The 26,271-nt window shown below is 42.1% G+C and overlaps 1 protein-coding gene across 3 annotated transcripts; it reads right to left on the bottom strand.

Moving 5' to 3' along the window:
• Window positions 1-7,568: 7,568 nt before the first annotated feature.
• Window positions 7,569-25,869, bottom strand: LOC139926412 (neuronal acetylcholine receptor subunit alpha-3-like). Of its 3 annotated transcripts, none has more exons than XM_071918153.1 (8): window positions 25,812-25,869; window positions 16,678-16,817; window positions 14,842-14,886; window positions 12,068-12,177; window positions 11,303-11,510; window positions 10,441-11,052; window positions 8,928-9,236; window positions 7,569-7,694 (listed from the first exon to the last, which is right to left on the bottom strand). In XM_071918153.1, exons 1-8 carry the CDS (start codon window positions 25,867-25,869, stop codon window positions 7,569-7,571), a joined length of 1,608 nt encoding a protein of 535 aa, XP_071774254.1. The 3 variants fall into 3 exon arrangements, with proteins under 3 accessions (XP_071774254.1, XP_071774255.1, XP_071774256.1); XM_071918154.1 differs by having other exon boundaries at window positions 8,928-9,200; XM_071918155.1 differs by having other exon boundaries at window positions 8,928-9,197.
• Between the last annotated feature and the right edge of the window lie 402 nt (window positions 25,870-26,271).

Genomic DNA, 26,271 nt, shown 5'->3' with positions numbered 1-26,271 from the left:
GTGCACATGCACACACATGGGCTTGCTCACATTCACAGACTAGCGCATGCACACACACACACACGCACACATGATACACACATCCTGCTATCCTGTACACATACTGCATGAGTGCATTCTCAAAGAACTGACCTTCCTCTGCCAAAACAAGAACAGCCTTACACAATAGGGTTGGGTATTATACTGTGTTCTAGAGAGAAAACAACCAAGCTCTTCAACCCAACCGACATATTCCACCATCCCTTTGATCCTGCTTGATCCAGAGAAAGAGACAGTGAAAGAGAAAGAACTAGACAGAGAAAACAAGCGGTCTGAGATCTAGGGATGGAATATGGGTCTGCCTGTGGAAACCTGGGACCAGGACAAATAATGGATGGGAAATACCTTGTCTTTGATCCCAAGACAAGCACTCACCATGCCATTATACTCCGATATCACTGGGATCTGGGGTACAAACAGTGACTACAGTACGGTGCGGACTCTGGATCCCATTTCAGAGGTTCTGAAAGTTTGATAACCTAAGGAACACATGACATACTAAAACTGTGCCGCCAGAGAGATAGACAGGCTGACAGACAGGTAGCTAGACAGACCAAATTAAAAAAACACACAATTGCACACACGCACGCACACACACACACACACACACACACACACACACACACACATACACACACACACGTGACTTACAGTAAGATCAACAGCTAGTGGAAAGAGATGAGGAGCTCGATGGAGGGCTCAGATGTCTGAATTATACATGACCTCAGTTCCATTTGCAGTGGCCTTTCAGAGTGCCTCTGCATCTCAAGACTGGATGACAGTCTGTGATGTTTTCCTTAGTGGTAAACAAAATAGTGTCCTTAAACATTGTGAAAAATGTAATTGCAAAGAAGTAAAATGGCAGTATTATTTTTCATGAGGTGATGGTGATCCTATTTAAAAAACCTTCCACACCAGCCGTCCTAGTGGCTCTGTTGTCTAAGCAGCGCACCATGTAACTGTGATGTACTAGGCTTGAATCCAGCCTGAAACATTTGTCGCATGTCATCCTCTTCTGTCTCTCTCTCCACTGTGAACTATATGCAGTAAAACAGAAAATCCTTAAAAATGATATGGATATTGAAGAAAAACTCAAAGACACACCCATGCACATACACTTTACATATAAGTGGTCAATTTCATTCCAAAATGCTATATCCATGCTTCCTGGAATTCCTCAGTCAGTACTGATGAATATTGACTAATATAAAAACACAAATTTCAGCCTCAAAAATCATAAAGGAGTAGTAGTAGGAAAGGAGTAGAAGGCAGCAAATATTTAGATGAAATTCCAGTGAGCTTTAATCTTTTTGTAAAAAAAATATTGTGTGGAAACAAGAGCAGAACCTGTTCACAGAAACATTTTGTATCCCCGTGAGATGCTGTGTTTTGTTCTCTAACCCTAACTCTAACCCATTTACACTTGAGGATGTGACAATGGCAAACAGCACAACACTGTGACTTCTGAACACCGACCACAGTAGACTTGAAAGGTTGTTGTACAATCCCACATCTCCCTCCCACTGTCCTGTCTGAAGTGCGCCCTCGGACAGTTTCTCAGTTTAACAGTGCATGTTAAACCAGGTGATTTCCTGCCTGCCTCCATCTGCCATCAAAGAGACACCTCTTTGCTGCTCTGGCCTGCATCTCTTTCTTTCTTCTTTTTCCTCCACCTCTTCCTCCTCCAGTATCCCACAAGCACCTTGTTTTCAGAGAGGTCAACTACGCCTTCATAGGTAATGTGACTGTTTAGAAAATAAATAATATAATGTAAAGAAATAAAGGTTACATAAGGATTTGCAGATATAGAAACAGCCTGTATGATGTTTTTCAGTATCCATGATGAAGTCAATACACATGCTCAGAACATTATGTTCTCCTACAGTAACACCACAAAAAGGTTAGTAAAGGAAAAAAGGAAAGGTGTAGGTAGAAGTACTCTGTATGATGCATTTTTCTATGTCAATATCCTTTACATGTGTGCTCATCCAACAGAAATAGCATACAGCCTCAATAGGGGATGATTGTAGAGCAAAAGCCCTTCTGCACCATTGCTAACACTTAGATTTTCCTGCTCTTTAATCAAGAAAGTGCACTGTGTGTGCGTGTGTGTGTGTGTGTGTGTGTGGGTGGGTGTGCGTACGTGTCCATGTCTTATAGTTATTAAAGCCCCAATCTAAAGCATTGTAAATGTAATTATGGATAAATTGTGCATAGATTATTGAGTGAATGGGACTCTCAAATAAGCTTTCTACATTTCAGATCCCATCATAACTCAAAATACTACTTTACTCCATTGTTTACAAAAAAAACTACAAAATGAAACAATCCAGTTAAAGTTTCAAAATTCATTTAAAACTAATGTTCACTCACTATATAAACAGCGATAGCAATCATTTTGAGAATCCCATATGTTGTTCTCTCTGTGTTGGGACTAACCTTTTGTGTAAATTTATTAAGAAGTAAATTAGGACATATAAAACAATTTTCCACAGTGCCATCATCCCTCTCATCCGCTTTATCTAATTTACTCTCTTATTCATCCACTGTGAACACTTCCCCAAATAGAATTCTGCAGATAAATCAGAAATCCTTGGCAGCTTTGCATGGAAAAAAAAACTAATTATGTATATAAATATTACACCGGTTACAATGAACCAAGCACAATGTTGCTTTACTACATGCATTTTCATAACTTGGCTTTTTATTAAGTGAGATGATGTAATATGCTGGCATAGCACAGGAAGACAATTTTCAAGAGGGACTCGGATATAAATTTATAATACATAGCATAATATTTCCTATTAGGATTGAGCTCAATTCCTTTTTGCAAATCCCATGGAAAAATAGAACATGAATCGCCCCGTAGAATGTAATTCCAATTCTGCTTGACATCCCAATTTCATTTGACCTCCATTACTAGTCTCCCGTTGAAGACGGAACTTCACAGTAGCGTGTTACGGTGGTCCATTAGTGTTGTGGATTCCTTCACATTTCATCTGGCTTTGAGCATAGGGCCATGCAATCTAAATCAAATTGCACACTCGCATATGAAGAGGGATATCTGGAGATGCAGCACATAAAACCACTGTCAGCTGCAGAGCGGAGATTATTGATGCTTTCTGGCCAGATTACTCTGACTTGATATCTAAGTCACAGAGTCCAAAAGTGCCGTGGTTCTTCTCTCCCCAGCCTACATACAGCTCCTTCCAAGAAAATCAATTAATGAGCCTGCTAAGATCAAATTAGGTTGTTTTTTGTGTGTGTGTGTGTGTGTGTGTGTGTGTGTGTCTGTCTGTCTGTCTGTCTGTCTGTCTGTCTGTCTGTCTGTCAACATTATGGCTCCTTTCAAGAAAGTCAATTAGTGAACCCTCCAAGGTCAAATGAATGTTTGTGTATATGTATGTCTGTGTAAGTGTGTTACATTCCAACCTTCCTATAATGTATATCTTTCACTTTGTATTTTTCTGTGAAAATGCCCTTGCCCTCTTCTCAACTTCTTTCTTGCTTTCATCTCAATCTCATTTTCTCATTTTCCATTGTACAATTGTCTTTTGTTCTGCCACCCTCTGTTCCTTTTGTCTGCCTCTGTCTCTTTCTCTCTCACACACACACTTTTCTCCTTTTTTTTTTATGTTGTTAAGGTTAAATTAAACACCACAGGGGCAGTTCAGAATATTGTGCTTCTGCCTTTATCACCTCAAATTATTCCATTCATCTCCTAATGTGTGAGTCACAAGGCCTGCACATTTCCATAAAGAGAGATTAACCTGTACTGGGAATGAGAGGAGAGACATGGCCAAAGGGTTATAGATGGTCGCTAATAACCAAAATACACCACTGACTGTGTCTAGCAGCTCTTTTGGCAGAGCCTGCTAACCATGTCTCAAAATATTTTGAAGACATAATATCTATGCTTATTTTGATTACTATGCTAGTATGTTTGCCTATCTCTTGTTTGATGGAGACTATTAGCAACAATGTATTTGATTGACAAGCACATCTTGTATTTCAAACAACAGATAGACAAAGATCATGTAAGCTTCTATAATGGATTTTGTTTTATTTGAGTTAGTGAACTAGTATTGAACTTTGTTTGCATGAAACTGGTATTGCTTCCTGGAATCAGTAAAGACTGTTTATTTGCCAATTCTTACTCCATGTTCATGCTGTACAAGTTTAAACACACACACATACACACATCCACACCCACACACACACACAGAACAAAAAAAAAAACATGCCCCCTTACTCCACACCACAATCTCAGCCTATTCCCAGATCTATTTACTTCTAAGATTGCATGGATCCAATGTCTCTAGCCGAAGTCAGACTATGTCTTGATCTGTCAGACGCTATCTACAGTGTTTCTAGATTCTTTGAGACTATTCCTACATCTATCTACCACTAAGTGCTTTTAGCCTCTGTCAGCCAATTCTTGCATCTATCTAGCACTAAGGCCATCTAAAACTCCAAAGTCTATCAGGCTCTGATTCTACCTACAGTGTTTCTAACCACTGTCAGTCTGTCTATTCCCATATCTATCTAGCAGTAGTGCTGTCTATAATGTTTCTAGCCTAACAGTGACAGTGTCCAGATAGTGTTACAGCAGGGCACAGAGCTTCAATCTAGGCTTATTATTAGGTCCATATCCACTGGGCAGCAATTAGTGGTGTAGTCTAGCATGTTAGCCAGCTCTACGTGTACAGTATGTTCTCTTCTAGTCCTCTCTAGACCAGCATTCATGTCCCTGTTAGCTCAGTCCGTGCTCCCTGGCACTGTCACTGCATCACTGAGGCTGCTGTGGCCTCTGGGCTAGAACCATGTGTTTCATGCTCTGATGGCACCATAACTTACCATATAAGAGATTCTATTCCAGCCAGTGAGTCAAACTGCCCTCTGATCTCTTCCAAGTTGTGTGTACGTGTGTGTGTATATCTATACACACTGTGCAAGTGTTTGTACATGCGATCCTCCATGAGTGTGTGTGTGTGTATGTGTGTGTGTGTGAGAGAGAGAGAGGAGAGAGAGAGAGAGAGAGAGAGAGAGAGAGAGAGAGACAGTGTGTATGTGTGTGTGTTTTGTGATCGGGGGTGTGTATGAATACTGAAAAGCCCAGTTGAGCATGTCTGTTAGTACATTGGGTACATAGGGACTATTTGTTAGTCCAGCTCACAGCATTGTAGCTGACATGGATATATACGTTACATATATCCCAAACAAGTGCACTAGTGCTTTCTAGGTGGTCGGGTGGAGGGGTGGGGTGCTGGTGTGCATGATTGGAGTGAGTGGAACCACATTGACTACATTGAAAACTCCACTTGTTAACACCGGAGTGCTATGGTAGCACATTATACAATATTGCAGCAACTACAGTCAGAAATTCACCCAGCTGCTTCCTGGTAGTGAATGTCTGCAGGCTGCAGCCAGGACTCTCCATGCTTGTGGCTTCGACCGGACTGTCTGGTGTATGAGCGCACAATCCAGGGCTCTTAGATCTCTGCACCGCCTAAACAGCGCATACTGTATAGGCTACTGCGTAATTCCCTTAAGCACTGCACATGGTAAAAAGCATTACACACAAACTTCTGGTTTGCAGAGAGAGTAACCTCTTTACCGTAATGCTACTAAGTGATGCACCTTGATAAGTATCACACGTACATGACGGAACAAACAAACCAATGAACGAACGCGGCTCTCTTACTGAGAGCTCGGCCCAAGCACTCCTGAAAGAGTTGCTTTTCTTTTTTATTTAACCTGGTTACATAAAGGTTAAATAAAAAAGAAAAGCAACTTGTTTTACTATAAATGAATGAACTTCTCTGTTACAAGATTAATACTGGAGGCAAGATCTGAGAATTAGTGGTAACTTAAAACCCCTAGCACACAAGTAGCTCTGTCATTGCTAACATATTGAAGCAATATTTCATATTGCTAATGACTGGGTGCTTTAATGATGAGTCATGACCACATTCATGCAGTTAGCTCTGTCATCATTAATATATTCAAGGGATCTTTATTTGCTAATGACTGAGTCCATTACATGTTAACTACAGTAAGAGGATTGCCCCTCTGACAGATAAATATGAGGTGGTTTAGTTGGTTAATGTCATTTAGCATAATGAACTTCGCTCCAGGCCCTTATTCTCAAAGCATTTTATCTTACCACTAAAATTATGTCTAAATAGCGCTAAAATGTCTGGATATCAATTAGACCTTCCAGTTGGAGGCTTGAGGATACATCTGGTTGCTGTTTCCATGTTTAATCTGCATCAGAGGGTAAGATTAAAGAAACTCCTCCTGTGTGTGTGTGTGTGTGTGTGTGTGTGTGTGTGTGTGTGTGTGTGTGTGTGTGTGTGTGTGTGTGTGTGTGTGCATGTGGGCATGTATGCTTATTTGTACTGTCCATCACAAGCAAAGTATTGAGTGTTTTTCATTCTCACATTTTAAGAACTCCAACCAATAAATATTCCCTTTACTTGAAGAAATATTGCATTTATTTTAAGTTCAAAGGCAGACAGACAAAAGAAAAAGGCAAAGAATCATTAACACAAATGTTTGATCTCTCTTCAGCATGAGGTGTGCAGTTCTAATGGCAACCCAATCAAAACATACTTGCAAAGGATAGAGTTAAACAAAAGTAATAGGGATAAATAAAATGAAATAAATGAAGCCGTTTTCCTCTAGTAGTAATCTGAGAAGGACAATGGATTCCCGGTATAAGTGATCAAAAATTCTGTCATGCATGTGTGTGTTGCGTTGCGTGTCTGCGCTGAATAGTTAACTTAATTAAAAGTGACAAGAAAGAAAGCATAAATTAATAGCCATGGAATTGGATGATAGAATCCTCTCATGAATTAATAAGTGTACTGCTATTTCAGGAGCAACCATTCAAGTACCATTTAATCCAATATTTACCTTGTGGAACATTAATAGAACATTCAGAAATCACATGGATTCTAATTACAAAACAAGAACAGTCTGCCCTTATTTGTTAAAAGCACTGCCAAGCGCTCCAGAAATCTGAATTCAAATTGGAAATGACACAAAAAGCAGCAACTGTGATTGGCTCTGACAGTGAGCAGCTTGATGAATCAGACTGGGGACTGGGTATGACAGTCATCAGTCAGCTCAAGGGGGAGAGTTAACTGGCTGTCGCAGGGTTCAGTGTTCAGCGTGGTAGACAGCTCTACTCATTTCTACTGGAAGTGGAATATTCCAAGTTCAGTAACATCGGTTGGATGTTGACTCTCAAGTTCCAGTCCTGAAGGACTACTGGATGTGCCAGTTTTTGATCCCAGCCAAGCTCTAACACACCTCGTTCAAAACTTAGTGGTCCAGACTGAATGCAGGAATCATTTAAACAGTTTTGGTGTGTTAGCGAAAGGCAAGAAGCTAAAAACCTGCACAACAAATAGTGCTTTAGGACTCAAACTTTGAAAGCCCGTCTCTGATTGGTCTATTGAGAGTTAGTGACTTGTTCAGGATTGGTCGATACAGGGTGGCAGTGAGCCCTGATTGGTCAGTGGTTATGAGACGAAGCCAATAAGGGGCTGGAGGAAGAGGCCGATGGTTCCAAGGACGCACACCGTCACAAACACCCACAGGAAGATTCTATCAATCACCATGGCAACGTACTTCCAGTCATCCTCCACCTGCGAGCGAGGGAGGGGACAAAATGATAACAGAAAGGGGGAGAGAGGAGAAGAGAGAATGAAGTAATGGTGGTGACAAATGAAAGGTGGAGGGGAGAGGAAGATTTTTAAGGAGGTGAAAAGGGGCGAGGAGAAGAGGTGCACAGTGAGAGAAAAACAGGGTGGGAGGTTGTGGGAGTTGGTGGGGTGAGGCAAAGATTGCACGGTATGGGTGGAAAGAAAAAAAGACACAAAGAAAGAGAGAGAGAGAAAGGAGTTGAACAATTTCTGAGGGCTAGTAGATAATTGACACATAATTTACACGGGAGGAAATTACTATGATAATCACATTCAAACCACAGTGTCAAAAGCAGCGACAGGCGTTTTGACAAAGCTGATTGAGTCAAGAGTTTTACATATCAAAGGCTCCTTCTCCCTGCTGGGAGATTTCACCCGCTGTATTTATAACTGACAGAGAGCAAGTTCTGGCCTCAAATCTAAAATTGTTTGGGTCTAACTTACAGTGGTGTTAACTTCTGGAGCAGGTTAGGATACGCAGCAACGATGCCCAGAATCACAGCAGAGCTCTCCCGGGCCATTGTTAGAATGTTTTAGCATAAATACATTATGCATGGAGCTTGCATGCTGCATGTGTGCTTTCCATAAGCGGTTGAGGATTTATATAAAGTTTATATCACACTGGCATATTGTATTTTCTATGTGACTTGATTCTGAAGTTTTGCCGACTGTTTCCTAATATGGTAAAGATGAATGAAGCTAAATTGGATTAGATGCGGCTGTGCAGTATACAGTACATTTCATTGTTAGTTGAATTTGAGCATATAACTAGGGGACTATAGGGATAACAAAGTGAGGATTTTTTAGGTCTGTAGTAGTTTTAGATAAAGCTAATGTTAACTCCATGATTCATTTATATACTGTAGCCTATTCACAAGTACTTACTGAAAAAAAGCATTATTAGCTTGGACATTTCTGTAGGAAATTTCTCCTACATGTACAGGTAGTAGAGTAAGAGTAAGAATAAGAATAAGTAAATAGTTTTTTTTTCTCTCTGTTTTATCATCATTACATTTTATCATAAACAAGCATGTGTTTGCTTGTGTGTGTCGGAGAATATCTGAACACAGCAGTTGCTGCTACTAGAGTGTATTGTATTTGATTTATTTCATTCTTACTCTTATTATCCACTGACATTCAGAGTAGTCAGCCACAGTGAAGATAACAATCACTCACCTCTTTGGCCTTGTTGCGGCTCCTCATGTTCTCGGCGATGTACTTGACACTCTCTATGGCCTGTTTGATCTCGGGTGAAACCACGGAAAAGGCCACCACAGTGTTGATGCTCTGTGGACTCAGTTGGCGAGTCAGCTTCCCCGGGTCTGCCGTCTCTGGGGTCTCCTTCCCATGCTGGCAGGGGCAGGGACATTTCTTCCCAGCGCAGCCCTCCATGGAGGAGAGCTTATTGTCCCCAAACTCCAGACAGTTGAGCGAGCCGCCTCCAACCTGCTGGGGAACACAACCAGAGATTTGATTCAGTTTCACCTCAAACATTTATTGGTCCCTATGGGTTATTACTGGTTGGGTTTGAAACCAGACATTTTTGTATTTATTTCATATACAGATTATATACTATTTTATTTTTTTTACTGAGCATGCATGCTCTTTTTCAGCCATGCCTTGTTTCACATTCATACAGTTACACACATTCACACCTGGCAGCTGCCCAGCACAGCTGCAACAAGGTGATGTCAAGTAGAAACTAGTTTCCTTCTAATGTTATGGGGAGGAAAAACACTAACCAGAGAAACCTACAGTCTTCAAATGAACTATGTGCATGTTGTGTGTGGGTGAATCTTACTGAAATTCACAAAACGATAAACAAACATGGACGTCCTGCAGCTTAAAAAGCTAATTTAACAAGCTTCCTTTACAGAAATATTAGTTATAATGGATAGTCTGGTTAACTACAAACGTGTGATAAAGGTGCATGTGTTTTCTTAATGCTGACTGACACAAAACAACAGCCATGTTGAGAAAGGTATCATTGCGTCATAAGTTGGAAACTTGGGTAGCAAAATGTAATCATCCAACTTTGGAGGCTTATTTGGTACTAGGCAAGACTCGTCCTCCTCAGCTGCACTAAGGACTGGTGTTTTTTGCAGAAGGAATTCAGTCAAAATCATTGACTGAAGCATGCCTGCCTGTGCCTTACTATTGACTGAAGTATGCCAGAACCTATCTGCTGATGGAAGTAGATGGCTTTTTATGGTTTTGATATATCAAAGATGGAATGGATTCTTACCAGTTTTAAAGTTACACAGGTTTTAATTCTTTTACTGTTCTGGCTGGCCAAATTGCCCATGTCTGGTTGGAAGTATTAATCTGTGTGTCCCACACTAGAGTCTAGCGAAGGAGTTGAAGACTTCGTAATAGGACTCTTAGGGCTCGACCCTGCCACAGACCTTCTTTTAGAATATTTATGAAGGTAATTGTTATCCCTCTCAACTGTTACCCTGTGCTTGGTGTTGTAGATGTGATGGTTCCCAACCGGTCCAACCTTTGACCCTCAGGTTGTTCTCTGATCCTGATATTTCACCTCAACAAAGTGATGCATTTTAGAGTGGCCACTTCAGCATGCCACAATCTACTACCTGTCAGGAGTTATTAGTGCTGAATTATATGATACCATGTGTCCATTCACACAGTGACTCATTCAACCCTCCTCTCTGCCCTGCGGCTGACTCACCTGTGTCAGGCTGTTCTTCCTCTTCTTCCCTCCTTTCCCTCCTCCGCCTCCTCCTCCCCCTCCAGATCCTCCTGCCTCCCCACTGCAGTCCGACCCCCCGGCCTTGCCCTCTTCGTCTATCGGTCTCCGCATCAGCATGATCCGCGGCAGCACTTTGAGAAACACCGAGCGCACCCAGTCCGGCATGGTGTGGGTCATGGGCGTGCGGTAGTGGACGTTCAGCACGAACACGGTGATGACGATGCTGAGCGTGACGAAGATCATGGTGAAGAGCAGGTACTCGCCGATGAGCGGGATGACAAGCGACGTGGAGGGGATGGTCTCAGTGATGACCAGCAGGAACACAGTGAGGGAGAGCAGGACGGAGATACAGAGCGTGACCTTCTCTCCGCAGTCGGACGGGAGATAGAAGACCAGCACCGTGAGGAAAGAGATGAGGAGGCAGGGGATGATGAGGTTGATGGTGTAGAAAAGGGGCAGGCGGCGGATGTAGAAGGAGTAGGTGATGTCCGGGTAGATCTCCTCACAGCAGTTGTACTTGATGTCGTGCTTGTATCCCGGGGCGTCGATGATCTCCCACTCGCCACTCTCCCAGAAGTCTTTCAGGTTCACCTGGGTGGGGGATAAAAATCTAGTTAAGTTCAAATCATGTGATGATTTAACACTAGAAAAGGATTCGGGGTCAATTCACCATTTTAGAAAAGTGCCTTTTTTTGGCCACAATATACATACTGTTTTATTGGATAAGTGTAAGCAGTACTTTCTTACTTTGTAGATAGGAAAGAAAGAAAGAAAATTTGAAATAGATGAAAAGTGTCTGTTGATAGTTACACTGGACTTTAACACAATCACAAACACTGACCTTTGACCCAATAAGTACCAGGTCAATCTTGGCCTTGTCATAAGTCCAGGAGCCAAACTTCATGGAGCAGTTTTGGTAGTCGAAGGGGAAGTAGGTGATGTCCATGGGGCAGGAGGATTTGAAAATGGCTGGAGGAACCCAGGTGATGGTACCATCAAACTTCAGTAGAGCCTTGGTCTTATCCTCCACTAAGAAATCACCTACAGCACTGTATGTGAGTAATGTGTGTTTGTAGAAGCATATGTGGGGTATTGAATAGGAGACAATAGTTAGAGGAAGGCAAAGACAGCAAACGAGAGTAAGATATAAATGCAAGGAGAAAATGAAGGCAAGGATAAAAGGAGAGGGGAGGAAAAAAGAGAGCATTAGGGTTAAAAGATGGAGGACAATGAAACCAAATTACCATCTCATTGTGAAATCTAAAACTCACATAATTGCCTTTGACTAACATTATGAGTCGCTATTGTAAGTCAGTAGAAAGAGAAAATGAGCCCAAAATTAGGTGAATTGAAATGGAAAGAATAGGACACGGCAAAACTGCCCCTGAAAATGTCTTTCTGCACCAGTAATAGACCATCACATTGGCATATTTCAATACTGTTATAGTCTGCTGCACACTCTCGCAGTGGGCTGTATAACAAGAGACTTGCGCTACTAGGGATTCTGACATTGTATTGTTTTGACAATGATAATAATGATTGCAATAATGGTGATGAGGATAATGATAGTAATGATGGCGACAGTGGTAAAACAGCCTCGTCTCACTTGTTGTAGAGCACAATGTCAGGTCTCCAGATCTTGTTAGATGGAACTCTAATGAACTCAATTCCATCAAACTCTACTGGCATCCACCGCAGCTTGTAGTCATTCCAAATCTGAAACATACAACAGAGACAAAAGTAAACACTGTGAGCATACTGGGGAGTCTACTACTTGTATTATGTTTTTACTGTACCGTGGTAGTGGAAAAGTCCCCCCTCATGCATATGTCTTCTATCTATCCCATTTTCAATACTGTAGGCAAATATTCCTTCAGTGTTGAAATTCTTATTTTTCTAACACAAACTCTGGCCAGCATGGTGACTCAGAAGAAGGTCTTCACATTATGGCATGGGTTTCCTCCAAGTGCTCCGGTTTTCTCCCACAGTCTAAAAACGTGCAAGTGAATTGGAGACTCTAAATTGCTCATAGGTGTCATCTATTTGTGTCCTTCCCTGACTTTGGCCGAGTGCATGCTGGGATAGGCTCCAGTTCCCCTGTGACCCTGAACGGGAATAAGTGGGTATGGAAAATTAATGAATGAAGTTCTTTGTATTCATTGACCATCCGAGATCTTCCTTTTAACTGGAAAGGGAGCAAAGTTACGATTTTTTTTCTTCACAATCCCTCCTGGAGACGGAGCCAAGGTGCAGCAGTAGTTCATCAAGCATGCACTAAAAAGTGGGATATCTACAATAGCTACATCTGTATGGAGAGCAGGAAGGGAGAAGGGCAACATTTGAGTGAGTAGCCTACTGAAAAAAAGAGAGTGCACTCACTTGCTATTCTGTCAACATACCTGGGGGTATGATTTCAAAGGCAGTAGATCCATTCGTCTTGGCTATTTTCATGTCATTCAAGATGAATTCATTCATTAGCAAGGCGAATTAATCCACAGTAATGACCTAGGAGCCATGTAATTAACCACTTCATGCTACACTGGCTTTCCCATTTATCTACCCAGGGAATTTACAGTATGATTGGCTGGAGATGTAATGCCAGATAGGACTGTGTGCATGGTTTATTGTTTATAAAATGGCAATCAAATCCTCCATTTGCATTTGATGGCTATTAAACTCCAGCTATGAAAAGGGCATACGCTTTTGAAACTTGTTGGTGTATTTGTTCAGATTGTTTTCCTTTTGAAACACTATTATGAAAGAAACAGAACTGAACGCATATTTGACAGAGCATCAAACAGCATAGCAGCCAACATCAAACTACTTCTGAATGTAAAGAAATACAACATTTCTTTAAAATACCTGCAAATCAAAACATCTAAAATAAATCTTTGGTATATACTCATTTAGCATACTTGATCATTATGGTGACTGGCTTATTAGAAACATAGAAAGACAGGTAAAAGACAGAGAGAGATGAAAGGAGGGAGTTGCAAGGACATAAAAAAGAGGACAAGAGAAAAACCAGACTGGGTAAAGAGCACAGATAAAGATACAAAAAAGGTAGAAATTGTTTTTTGCGCTTAAAACAGAGAGATGATTCTTCTTAAGTGATCCCTCAACTGTGTTGTTGGAGAGAGAGAGAGAGAGAGAGAGAGAGAGAGAGAGAGAGAGAGAGAGAGAGAGAGAGAGAGAGAGAGAGAAGGAGGCAAATCTGGCAATCATACCTCAGCCTATAAATTTAGGACTTGGCAAGGATCACTTTACTGTGTTTACTTAATGTTTCCATATCAACACAAAGGCAGTCTAATATACACATGTAGCCATTTTGGATGTCCTACTTTTAATCAAATTCTCCTCTCTCAGATGGAGAGTCAGAAGGTTCAAGGACATTAGAGCTCTGTTTTAAATTGAACGAATTTGGTGATGAATTGCCTGCAGTGTTATTGCAAGATAGAAGCAGGCCAAACTGACAAAGGGGGACTTCTAAAATGGCCACCACTGTAAACCCAGTAACCTTTATCAGTGACTATGGTGTTGACACAGCTTCTCGTTACCCATGCCTTGTAATAAATAACAGCTCAGAAACTACAAACACACAAATAAGACAAATTGATGTAAATCATGCCAATGTCTATCATGTCATCTTCACTGAGACTGTTTTGTAAGATTGAACTGAACAAAGGAGGTTTATCAAAAGATACACAAGGAACCAAAAAGGTACCAGTTTAGAAGATAGAGGCAAAGTGTGCTATTTGGGTGGACAGCCATGGAAGGTCAGGAGTTCAGGGTGTGTGGCCATGGATCTGCTGAGAGGCGGACGGTCAGGAGAGCGTGACTAAACATACTGCTGACGTTGATTACAGACGGGATGCATTCATCCGCCTGTCTGAATCACTCTTGTTTTCTTGTTGCCTTGTTCACTTGTTCTTTCTCTTTCCCTCTTTCTGTGCTTAATGTTTCAATGATGTATGACATTCGCACACACATACACACACACACCTACCCACACGTACACACACATGCACGCACACTCTTAAACAAAGGCACTACGGATCCATTGCCCTCAATATTTGTCATGAGCTGACCTCTGAAAGAACCTGCCATTTCCTTGTCTGCGCGTGTGCACACACACACACACACACACACACAGAGCATGGCATCCAATATTGATGTCTGATTAGCTGGGTAAAGACATGCTCCAACATACATGACCCCTCCCAGCCCCCCGCTTACCTCTGTCTCCCTCTGACCCCAAAGTAGGGTCAGGTCTAGGAAACAATCAATAAGTGCTCTATGTATATGTGTGTGTGCGTGTGTGTGTGTGCGTGTGTGTGTGTGTGTGTGTGTGTGTGTGTGTGTGTGTGTGTAGCTACTTACATGTCTGAGCCATAGATTTGTCTCCATGATCTGATTCACCTCATCCTGCATAGATGGAAGAGATCTTGTTAGCCTACAGTGAACTGTGTATTTGTTTGTGCGTGTGTGTGTGTGTGTGAATGTGTATGTGTGTGTGTGTGTGTGTGTGTGTGTGTGTGTTGCATTTTGTGCTGGTTTACTCAGCACTGACTGATGTTTTGCAGTCAGAACAGCAGTTTAAACAAATGCAAACCAAATGTCTTCCATATCCAGTGTCAAAACAACACGAAAATGACATTTGTTTTTGCCTTTACTTAATTCCAATAGAAATAGAATTTATCCCCTTCCACTCTTCATCCTCTACCTATAGAGCCAGAGAGTTGATTGAGTGAAGAGCTCAGCTGTGAGTCAGTTAATAATAGATGGTGAGGTTACGGACCTCACTTCCCCCCTATCTCTCTCTGTGACCCCTATTCAGCTTTGATTCACAGTCCTGTGATTCCACACTCCAGCTGAGAATATCAGGTGAACCGCGCACAGGAACACATCAGCCATGTACATGCACACAAATACATGTGAACATGTGTGTGAACGCATACACACGTACACACACAGGGACACATGTGCGTGCAGTGTGCCCGGACACGCATATGCATACACAGACACACATAAGCACATCCACATCCACGCACTCACCTTCAGATTAATCTCACCTTGCTGAGCTAGCTGCTGTAACTATGTCAGTCCACTCAAATAAGCTTCTGCAGGCAATTTTTCCTTAATCTGAGATGTCTTTCCACTTTGAGCTAAAGACTTCTTTTCACTGGGGAATATGGCTTTGCATGTCCCCCCCCCCACACACACACACACACACCCCTCAACCCGCTATCCCCACCCCACCCCCATCTAACTCAAAGGACCATACCGATGTTTTTGCATTTTTTTAGCCCATTTACTAGAATTCACGTATACTTTATTATAGTTATTATACTTAATTACTTCTGACCATTTTCCAAAGCATACCATACTTGTTTACATGTTTGAATGCATTTTTCCTACCTTCCAGGCAGCCATTAATTTCCATTAATTTCAGTATGGTAGTACGGTAGAAGAAAAGATTGTTTTACGAACTAAATTCAAACCCTAAACCAGGGCAGAAATGTTAGCAGGAGCAGCAGAGAATTGAGAGCATTGTAAAAAAAATAGGGAAACCAATTTTCAAAAATCTAAAAAAGTATGGTATGCTTAGGGAAATGATTGGTAGTAATGTAACGTATATGTGTTCAGTGTAGTAAATGGGCTAAAACATGCAAAAATGGTCCTTTAAGATTACCAAAGCAAGACAACAATGTATAACAACAGTCGATGATGGATGATCTGTCCAAATGCAATACGATAAATGACACAATGTGTATATATTATGATGAACAGTTCCTGAAAAATTTACATTTGGGAGATACAAGGTTTCCACCTGACAGCAATGATTTGTTATCCCCTTATCTCTTTCTATCTTCTCTCATTCCTGCTAATCTCTTCCCTTTTCTCTTTCACAGACAGGAAATTTGATCTTAGTAAGATGTTTGCAGGAAGACATAACACACACACACACACACACACACAAAGTTGAGTGGATGCTATTAGTGAGATTGCTTCCTGGACACATTCAGCGGTCCACGGGAGAAAAGTCACTTGTCAAGCAAGATATACAGAATTGTATGGAAGGAACTCTACATCAAACACTTTTTGGCAGGACATGCTTTTACAAACATTGTACACACGTGTTATGTCTGGAATAACTGATTCCTGTATATGTGTGTTTCTGCATGTGTGTGTGTGTGTGTGTGTTACAACTCTTACAACTTTGACCAACTGTGAGATGGAGACCTCAAACTCCACCGTGACGGGGTCAGAGACGTTCTCCACTGGTCTGATGAACTGGTTATACCTTCTGAAGAGCTTCCTAAACAACCTGTCCTCTGCCTTGGATGAGAAACAGTCTGGAGAGACAAGGAGGGGGCAGAGAAAAAGACAGAGAGGGAGAGGGAGAGCGATGAGGGAGAGGAGGGAGTGAATGACAATGAACAGAGAGGAGGGAAGAGAGGCTGAAACAGACCAGTGTCAATAAAAAAACAAAATATGTGTTATTCACAATTAAAGCCAACAGTACCTAAGCTATGGTAGCACTGCATAGATTTCTGAAAGGCTAACACTGGCAGTGCCAATAAATCACAACGCAATAGTTAACCATCACTCACAATCCTTCTACTCAATTCCAGTCAATTCTAGTCATGTCATCAATAATTTTAACCAGGAGAAAAATAGACAACATTTTCTGCATCGATCAGTTTGTTCCGATTTCGATGCAGCTTCACGTTAATAAGGCATTTGAGTATTCCCATGATGTCACATGCATTTCCTATCAATATGGTGCCTTACAATATCAACAGTTCATTGGCTGTGGCTGTCATTTGATTATATCACCAGTTAATTTATTACAATCACCTGTTATTTTCCTACCAAGATGGCCGTGTGATGATGTAACAGAATACTATGAATATGGACTTCATATTCCAGAGAGAATAGAAAAGGGAAAAAGACAATTTTTAACGGGAAAAAGACTCTTCATAGCTGCACTGTTCAGATCAGCAGAGCTGAAAGTCTGCTTTGAACAAGTCTGTGACATGAGTGGGAGGGTGCCAGTGATTTTAAGATGTTCCTTTGGGTGTTTAGGCTGCTGTAACTGGAGTCATAGCAGTGAAAATTGTAAGTTTACCCTCAAGTGAACTAAGTTCAGCATGGCAACCCATGGCAGCCATGTGGAAAACGGAGCATCTTAGTGAGTATGCAAGCGCGTCACACATAAAATCTGTATATGTTTCTTTCTTTCTTTAGGAGTCTTGGTTCTCTTCTATTCACTCCTTCATTCTTATATGCTTTCACTGTTTCTTCTCTCCCGGACACGATACGCACGCACAAAAATACACACAAAAAACACATGGAAAATGTCAGAGGGAATCTCATGAGCATCAACTAGGCTGAGAAAAGAGAGAAAAAAGAACACTCCATCCAGGAACATGGAGGAACAGCTTGTTCGCCCCCCCCCCTCCCCTACCCCCCACCTCCCTCATCACACACCCCTCACCCCCTCTCCCCATGTCCTGAGTGACATGACAGTTTTCCGGCACACTGCCTCCCTGCCGTCTCCCTGGGGACACACAATTCCTACAGTGTCTGCAAGACTTTTTTAAAGCCCCAAGGCTCAGAGTACAGTAATTACTGTCTGCTTATTTAGGTACTGTAGGCAGGCGGTAGATTACTATATTCAAGATATCCTAGAATAGAATCTCATTATAAGCTAAACTGAAAATGTAAAATCCAAATCTAGATAAATCACAGCGACAATGATTTCATCTTCCTTCCTCTTGGTTAAATGGTAGGGTGAGAGGGGGGGATAGGAGACCTGGTTATGATTCATTCTGTGATAAGTAAAAGATTCATCAACGTTTACTTAAACCTAAGGATATGATTGGGTTATGAGACCTCTGTGGAAGTGTGCATGAGCCAGAAACTAAGGGCTGTGTTTACTAAGAGATGCTCTAATTACTACCGTGGGCAAAAACTCTTTAGTTTAGCGCTTGATTTATAAAGACTACTTATGCAAATCATGTCAGTTGCAGTTTTCCAATTCGGATACCTGAGGCACAATATAGGCCTAAGTACTGAGTGCACGTCTATCAGGTGAAACATGTACTGCAAGCTGTTTTAACATTGTGCAGGGGAGAGAGCAGACTGTGACATCCCCACTGTGTGTAGGATGAACGGCTGCCAGATGTTTTGTATGACATGATTCCTCTTGGTCCGAGGTTCCAGTTCATTTTTTATTTCAGTAGGCAGTGATAAAATAATATCATTATTATAATTAATAATAATAAATATGACATGGCAATCTATAATGCCTGTTGTGCCAAATAACACAGAAGCCTTGGCTTTCTAAGGGTGAGAAGTGAAAAAGGACATGCTCCCTCTGGCCATTAAATATGTGCAGTTTTGGTTTAGTAAATCAATGATCCATTTCAACAATGTCCTCCATTATTGTGCCCTACTATTGCCACTCCTCAAAATACATACTGTACTAACTGGGTCAAACACGCTAAAAGTCTCCTGCCAGATGTCTGCCCCATTTCCATGTGTGAAATGTTCCTCCGCACCAGTTAGTAGATCAGATCAGAACCGCCACTTTTTGGCGGGGGGGGGGGGGGGGGGGGGGGGGGGGGGGTTGGGCAGGTGAAAAGATGAATCTCTCCCTCAGGGTTCAATCATGAAAATGTCCCACATTCAGCTTCAATTGAAATCTATTTATTACAATAACTAACATTGAAACTACCCTCATTCTCAATACATACCAGTCATTGTTGTTGGTTATATAAGACCAAAAAGTTTTCAAAGCGAGCCATATCAGAGAGACAAGTGGGCTGGTCGTATAAGTTCCCCACACAGTATGTTGCCTTGAGGCCGACTCGAGGCTGAGTCACTATGGCTATCAATCCAGCAGTTTGTGAAGCTGATCATCCATTCCCCCCCCCCTTCAAGACCCCCCGGTGCTCTCAGAGTTATCATGCAGAAACCCCCCTTCACTCTCCGTCACTCTCTATTAATATCTAGATCAATACCATGTTCTTATCTACAGGGCAGCGCTCAAGGTTACTAGACGGAGAGGAGGAGGAGTTAGCGAGGAAGGAAAAACCTGCAGGGAAGAGTGAGAGAGCTGGAGTGAGAGAAGGAGAGGGAACATACTAAAGGGACAGCTAAAGGAAGAAAGGAAGGAAGGAAGGAAGAAGGCAGTAAGACAAAAAGCACAAAAAGAACTTTGCAGAACTTCTGTCAACTCAAAGACACCAGTAGATTTTGCCTTGAGGAGCATCTATTGTTTTACCCTAAACTCTTTTTAAATACTTTGGCCCCTATCCTCATTTGACTAAAACCAGCCAAATTGAGTTTGGGACAGATGAGAGGAAATCTCCTAATTAAAGTGGACCTTTTTTGGAGAAGGCCCCAATATCCTAATGATGAAACAGCGCTGACCCTATTACGTCAAGATCCCTTCCTCAAAGGCAAGAGATAACTCTCTTCGTGGAGACAACAATGACACCAGAAACCCAGCTGGTGCTGAACTCTTGGCGGCAGCCCTCTTGAGAGATGGAGAGGAGGAATAAAAATATCAAGATACAAAAGAAAAGAAGAGAGGAGAGGAGAGGAGAGGAGAGGAGAGGAGCAAGAAAAAGAGGAAGGAAAGCAGACACAGACTGGAGGCAAAGCCTTCTTAACATGTCACTCCGCAGATTATCTGTACTTTTAAGCCAGACTTCATAGCCTTCTGTTTGGTAGCTGCCTAGCATGTGCTAATGCTACGCTAAGTAGAGTTTAAAGAGAACATGGATCACACACATTTTGGTACCAAACGCTTCAAATCTGATCCCTGTTTTGCAAAAAGAGCAACATTCCAACATTCTTGAGCAAATACAAAATTGTTGACAGCAACATTGTTGGACAAGCACAAAATGGAATAGAATGGAATAGAATAGAATAGAATATAATAGAATAGAATAGGAAGGAAGGAAGCAAGGAAGGAAGCAAGGAAGGAAGCAGGGAGGAAGGGAGGAAGGAAGGAAGGAAAGAAGGAAGGAAGGAAGGAAGGAAGGAAGGAAGGAAGGAAGGAAGGAGGGAGGGAGGAAGGAAGGAAGGAAGGAAGCAAGGAAGGAAGCAAGGAAGGAAGCAGGGAGGAAGGGAGGAAGGAAGGAAGGAAGGAAGGAAGGAGGGAGGAAGGAAGGAAGGAAGGAAAGAAGGAAGGAAGGGGACAAACAAAGGAAGGAAGGAAGGGTAAAAGGAAGGATGGATGGAAGGAAGGAAGGAAGGAAGGAAGGAAGGAAGGAAGGAAGCAACATTGTTGGACAAGCACAAAATGGAATTGAATAGAAGGCAGGAAGGAAGGAAGCAAGGAAGGAAGCAGGGAGGAAGGAAGGAAGGAAGGAAGGAAGGAAAGAAGGAGGGAGGGAGGGAGGAAGGAAGGAAGGAAGGAAGGGGAATTTAATTAAAAGATAAAAGAAAAGAATGGCAGAAATTAGATGGACTAGAAAGGCCTGTTATGGTTGGAACATGCCTCTTCCACTTGTTAGGATAATTACAATGGCAGAGCTGTTCTGTACATGTCCACTGACTAAACCGGCTCTTTGATCACAACAGGATCCTGCACACATGCACACACACACACGCACACACACATGCACATACACACACACACGCACACACACATTTGACATGGTCAGATGCATTTCATGTTGAGATTCATAAAGGAACCAATTATGTCAGAAAATTAACCACAGGTTCTAACCACTTTCAGCTGGCTTTTATCACTTTTAGTCCATCCCTCCATCCCTCCCATCTCTCTCTCTCTCTCTCTCTCTCTCTCTCTCTCTCTCTCTCCATTTTTTCCAATCACTGGTCTACCAATCTCACTAGCTAGTTTTCACCGGCTGCTTTCATCATGCTAGGATTAACTCCGATGGTAAAAAGGTAAAGGGGTTAAAAAGGCTTCCTATATAACCGAATAAGATGTTCTAGGGGAGGAGAGAAGAGGGTTAGGGTTGGAAAGGAGAGGAGAGGAGAGGAGAGGAGAGGAGAGGAGTCCATATAGTATGTCCATATAAAGTTCATGTCAGTAGCATATCCACTTAAAAGCACTCAAATGTACAGTATGAATTATTCAACTCAACGTTAGGAATCAGTCAAAACTCACTTACAATGCAGGTTACTCCAAATATAGATACCAAGACATGTTTAAACTACACAAGACGTGTGGGTTAGAGGTCAACCTGCATACTGTACGATCGTGATCCAGAGATGTGTCATTCAGAATGGCGATGAAGAGCAGGAGGAGGAGGAAGAGGAGGGAAAAGGGAATGAGCAGAAGCAGGTCTAGGTTGTGGGAAAGAATGATGCAGAATGACGGATATGGAGTGATGGTGAAGAAGAGGATGAGATCTTTTTACGAGCTGTTTGAGAGGATACTGTAAGAGAGCCATTTATTCTTCACTCTCCCCTGAGCATGCAAATGCTTTTAAAGGAGCGAGAGAGAGAGAGAGAGAGAGAGAGAGGGAGAGGGAGAGGGAGAGGGAGAGGGGAGGGGGGGGAAAGCGGAGAGAAAGGGCAGGGGAGAGAGGTGCTCACTGTGTTTTGTTTTTAATTTTATATCTTTATGATATACATTATAAGGTAAACGGAATAAACAAATTGCTTTGCGATGAACTGAAATACTTTGGCATCGCTGGTTCTCTTCCATTCATACCAATGAAGCTTACTTGAAATGAACTGAATTCAACTGACAGAGAGAGAATGGAAGGGAAACGGAGGGAGGGAGAGAGAGAGAGAGAGAAAGAGGGAGGGAGAAGACAGAGTATATGGAGCCGAAAGAGAGTAAGATACAGTAGAAAGCTGATGACAGCAACAGAACGTGACAGATTTGTGAGTGGGAGTGTGTGGTGGAAGGACAAGAAAGTGAGAGACAGGTGCAAAGAGCCAGAGAGGATAGGATGGGAAGAAAAGACAGCATGAGTGGATGAGACAGAGGGAGGTATTGAGATGGACAGATAGAGGGAAGCCGACTGGCTGAGACACAGAGTCTAATTTAGTGTCAGTGTGTGTCTGTGTGTGTGTGTGTGTGTGTGTGTGTGTGTGTGTATGTGTATGTGTGTGTGTTTGCAGATTAGTATGGTCAGTAAAAGGAATAAGAAGAGACATTTCGATGCCTATGACAGCAGAATGCTCTTTCTCAGCACAACTACACGTGTCCACGTGTGTGTGTGTGTGTGTGTGTGTATGTGTGTGAGTGTGTCTGTGTGGTTTGCAACAATGCAACAATGCCTTTTCCCTCTTGCTTTGCTTCTTTGTTTCTTTTGTTTGTTCTCTTTCTTTCTTTCTCTCTTTCTTTCTTTCTTTCTTCCTTCTGTTCATCATTGACCAGCCAGAGGCGAGGACCTGTGACTTTTAGAAAAGACAGAGACACCAATAGAGTTCTATTAAAGGCAGGACGACATTCACAGAAGACTGCACACATATCCGTGCGCTCACACACTTTCAACATAGAAAGAAAATGGACTCTTTTACCCTTCAAAATGAGCAGTTCAAAAAGAAATTAAACATAATTTCCCTCTAGGCAGGCTCCCCAAAAAGTGGGTTACATGAATTTTAATATGTTTCTTGTAAGAGAATCAATCAACCTTTGTAGTCCGATATCTTGACAGTAATGTCCTCATTTACAGAACCTTCACCATTTTGTCCTGATATAAATGAGTATGGGAATAAATGAGATCCTGCAGTGGCCACATTCCTCTCTCTGGGGTCCAGGAATGTTCACTTTAACCCCTGGCCAATCAGACCGAGACTTTACTCTTAATAAGGACATGCAGATAGATATCGTCACTGTCAGGGGAAAACCTTGCATCTCCAAAATGTCAACTTTTCATTAACTAAGGAAAGCAGTCTTGTGTTTAGCTTGATGACAATGTATTTTTTACATTATCCAACAGGTTTTGAAAGGGTTTCATAAGGCCAAGAGTTCGGAGAATTTCCTCAACCCATAGAACAACCAAGTAACCCTTCAACATGTGAATGAAAACATGAAAATCATCAAAATTGGAGTTACAAGGTTTTTACATGACAACAGCAATATACAGTATGTGTCTACTTTGGGACAAAACACATTTGTGTCATTTTAAACACTATTTGCTGTTAGGAAACGTGTTTAAAAGTGAAACGTGTATTGAAATAGATGAACTGAAAATGACACACCTGTGCCATTGACACCTCTGCTGTCACATTTCTTTGGTTCGTCGCACTAGATAAAGAATATTGTCTTGTCGATTATGGCCATTGTTGATGTGATTTTGGAGAAATGAAAAAAATATTGCCATCACGTTTTAGAAGTACCTGTAGAACTGCAAAATCTAATAAACAGAGCGAGTGTTCATCAGGAGCGATGACTGCAGTGTGGGGTGTTCTCAACACATCTATCCATGACTCAGTTTCTGTTCTGCCATACCCCCCTCTGTTCTGTGTTCTGCTCTATAAATGTTGCCATGGCATAAGCCCTTGTTACCACACAGCCACACACACACACACACACACACACACACACACACCTCATCACCGTGCTGCACAGTTCACTGACCGGATCATCAATCATGCATTCAAATGCATTGAGAGAGCAGCCGCCATGTGAATACAAGTGACAGGAGCACTAATATGCCTACAGGCTGGAGCAAGGGACACACACTGGAACCACTGGAAAAGGAAGGGTATACTGTGAAGTGTTGGGAAAAGAAAAGAAAAGCATTTGTGTCTGGAGGGAGAAGGAGAGAGAGAGAGAGAGAGAGAGAGAGAGAGAGAACAACACCTCCCAGCCCAGGGGGTCATGCATGGAATAGAGAATGTGTGTGCAGCCTGATAAACCATAAAAAGCCTATCTGCCGCCTTGCATAAATCAGATAGCTGCTATTTATGCCTCTGGAGCAAATGTTTACGTTAATGCTTTGAAATGCCGCAGCATAATTACCGTCTCTCCATCTATTCCGCTGAGCGGCTGCAGGTCAGACGGAGGCTTCCTGCCTGGGCTGCGGTCAGTGATTAAGACACAGGGAGGGGGCATTTCAATAATCACAAATCCTGCCTTCCTTCCTACCTTTCTTTCTTCCTCCCCTCCCTCCCTCCCTTTCTTTCTTTCTTCCTTCCTCCCTTTCTTTCTTCCTTCTTTCCTTCCAATCATCCTTCCTCCCTCCCTCCCTCCCTTCCTCCTTTCCTTCCTTCCTTCCTTCCTTCCTTCCTTCCTTCCTTCCTCATGGTGAATGCCTATAGCAAAAACAGGTGTCTTAATATTGCTCCCTTTCTCATTTCTAATAACAGAGTCCTTACTGGGATAGCCTACCCCAGCCTCACTCACACACACACACACACAGAGCTACACACACACACACAGACATACCCCATTGAAGTTAGTCCAACTTTTTTTTTATTCAGGCTATAATTTGGGTAAAACGAAAGAAGGCTATCAGACTTATTCAAAGACGCACATTGAAATGAGCATGGTTGTTATCAAATGACTGCAGACGACGAAGCTCCATGCCCCGACTGAAATATTCATATCTGCCCTCTGAATAAAACAATGTCAGAACAGGCCTAACCTACAAACTCTCTCACCACCCATAAACAAGTAAACAGACGACAAATTCCAATTTATTTCGGTTTCAAAAAAACAACGTTTTCGCCTCAAAACACAATTTGCATGCATCAAAATTCTTTGGCTTTCCCAGGACGTTTCTGCATTTCATCTTCTCGGTCTATGAAACCGTATCATTTATACATGATGTTTACGTCATGATCGTCTCAAGTGAGACACACAAAAAAAAACATTGTGAATAACTTTTTATTCATTAGGCTTCATGAGTGTCTAACCTTAATTTGAAGGTAACGTGGGTGCAAACAGTTTGGCGTGAAATATTTTGGCTGCTTAAATGATAGGCTGCTTAAATGATAGGCTATTTTTTTGTGAAAAATGTTTATCGGTAAACAAATTATACTATTGTAAATTTTATTATAGGCTATCGGATAGAATGTCATCCACCATAAATTCTCCAGGCTGTTGTTGACAACTTTCACCTGCGCTCTCGATAGAAACTCAAACATTTTTGCTGACTTCTCACAGCTGATATAAGAACTTAAACTTATCGAACAGCGATTAAGATGAAGCTTTATCCCTCAGTCCGTCCACCACATCATCTCCAAGTAAACTCTGAAGAAAATACACTGGCGCGCAACACCTAACCTACACACCTACTGTTTAAAACCAGCACGCATGGCTACAGGCTTTATGAGGAACATATTCTTCACCAGTCTGAATGAGCGAAGCTTGCAGGATAGGCCTACCTGGGTATCCTACTTACCTTGCGTTACCAAAACCACGAGAAGCAGCAGCGAAGTCCACCTCGCCGCCGGATGCATCTCTCCTCTGCTGCTGGGGATCCTTCTCACTTTCTCTAAAGAAATAGGTTACTGTCTGGTTAATCGGTGGGAGAAAGAAAACAGTTTGAAACGGCATGAAACGCGTGTCTCTCCCCTGTAGCCGCCTGGCTTGCTCTGCCGGTGCGCTCCTTCCTGATCTGATCTGAACTTGACTTCGTCCCTCCCCTATGAGCGCAAAGCTCTCCTCTGGCGCATCCACACGGACCCCGCACAGGGAGGGAAGAGGTGCTAATTCTCGCGCTGGAGAACAGTACGCATTTTGTATCAGTTACTGATTGGAAGAGATGATTAAGTTGCCGCTAAATTCAGCGGGAATGTTTGGCGTGGGCGTCAATTACTTTATGGCAAGGTGGCCGCTCTAGCCAAAGTGAGTCTCGTAGT

Source organism: Centroberyx gerrardi, chromosome 3 (assembly GCF_048128805.1).
Source record: "Centroberyx gerrardi isolate f3 chromosome 3, fCenGer3.hap1.cur.20231027, whole genome shotgun sequence".
NCBI lineage: Eukaryota > Metazoa > Chordata > Actinopteri > Beryciformes > Berycidae > Centroberyx > Centroberyx gerrardi.
Note: the sequence above shows the minus strand (reverse complement) of the source record. Positions and strands in the feature narration are given on the sequence as shown.

Excerpts from the sequence above, each read along its gene's own strand:
- LOC139926412 (XM_071918153.1), bottom strand. The coding sequence starts at position 25,869 with ATGCATCCGGCGGCGAGGTGGACTTCGCTGCTGCTTCTCGTGGTTTTG. Across the intron at positions 16,818-25,811 it reads CGTGGTTTTGGTAACGCAAG|ACTGTTTCTCATCCAAGGCA; the intron begins GTAAGTAGGATA and ends TTGTCTCTCCAG. Across the intron at positions 7,695-8,927 it reads GCCGCAACAAGGCCAAAGAG|GTGGAGGATGACTGGAAGTA; the intron begins GTGAGTGATTGT and ends CCTCGCTCGCAG.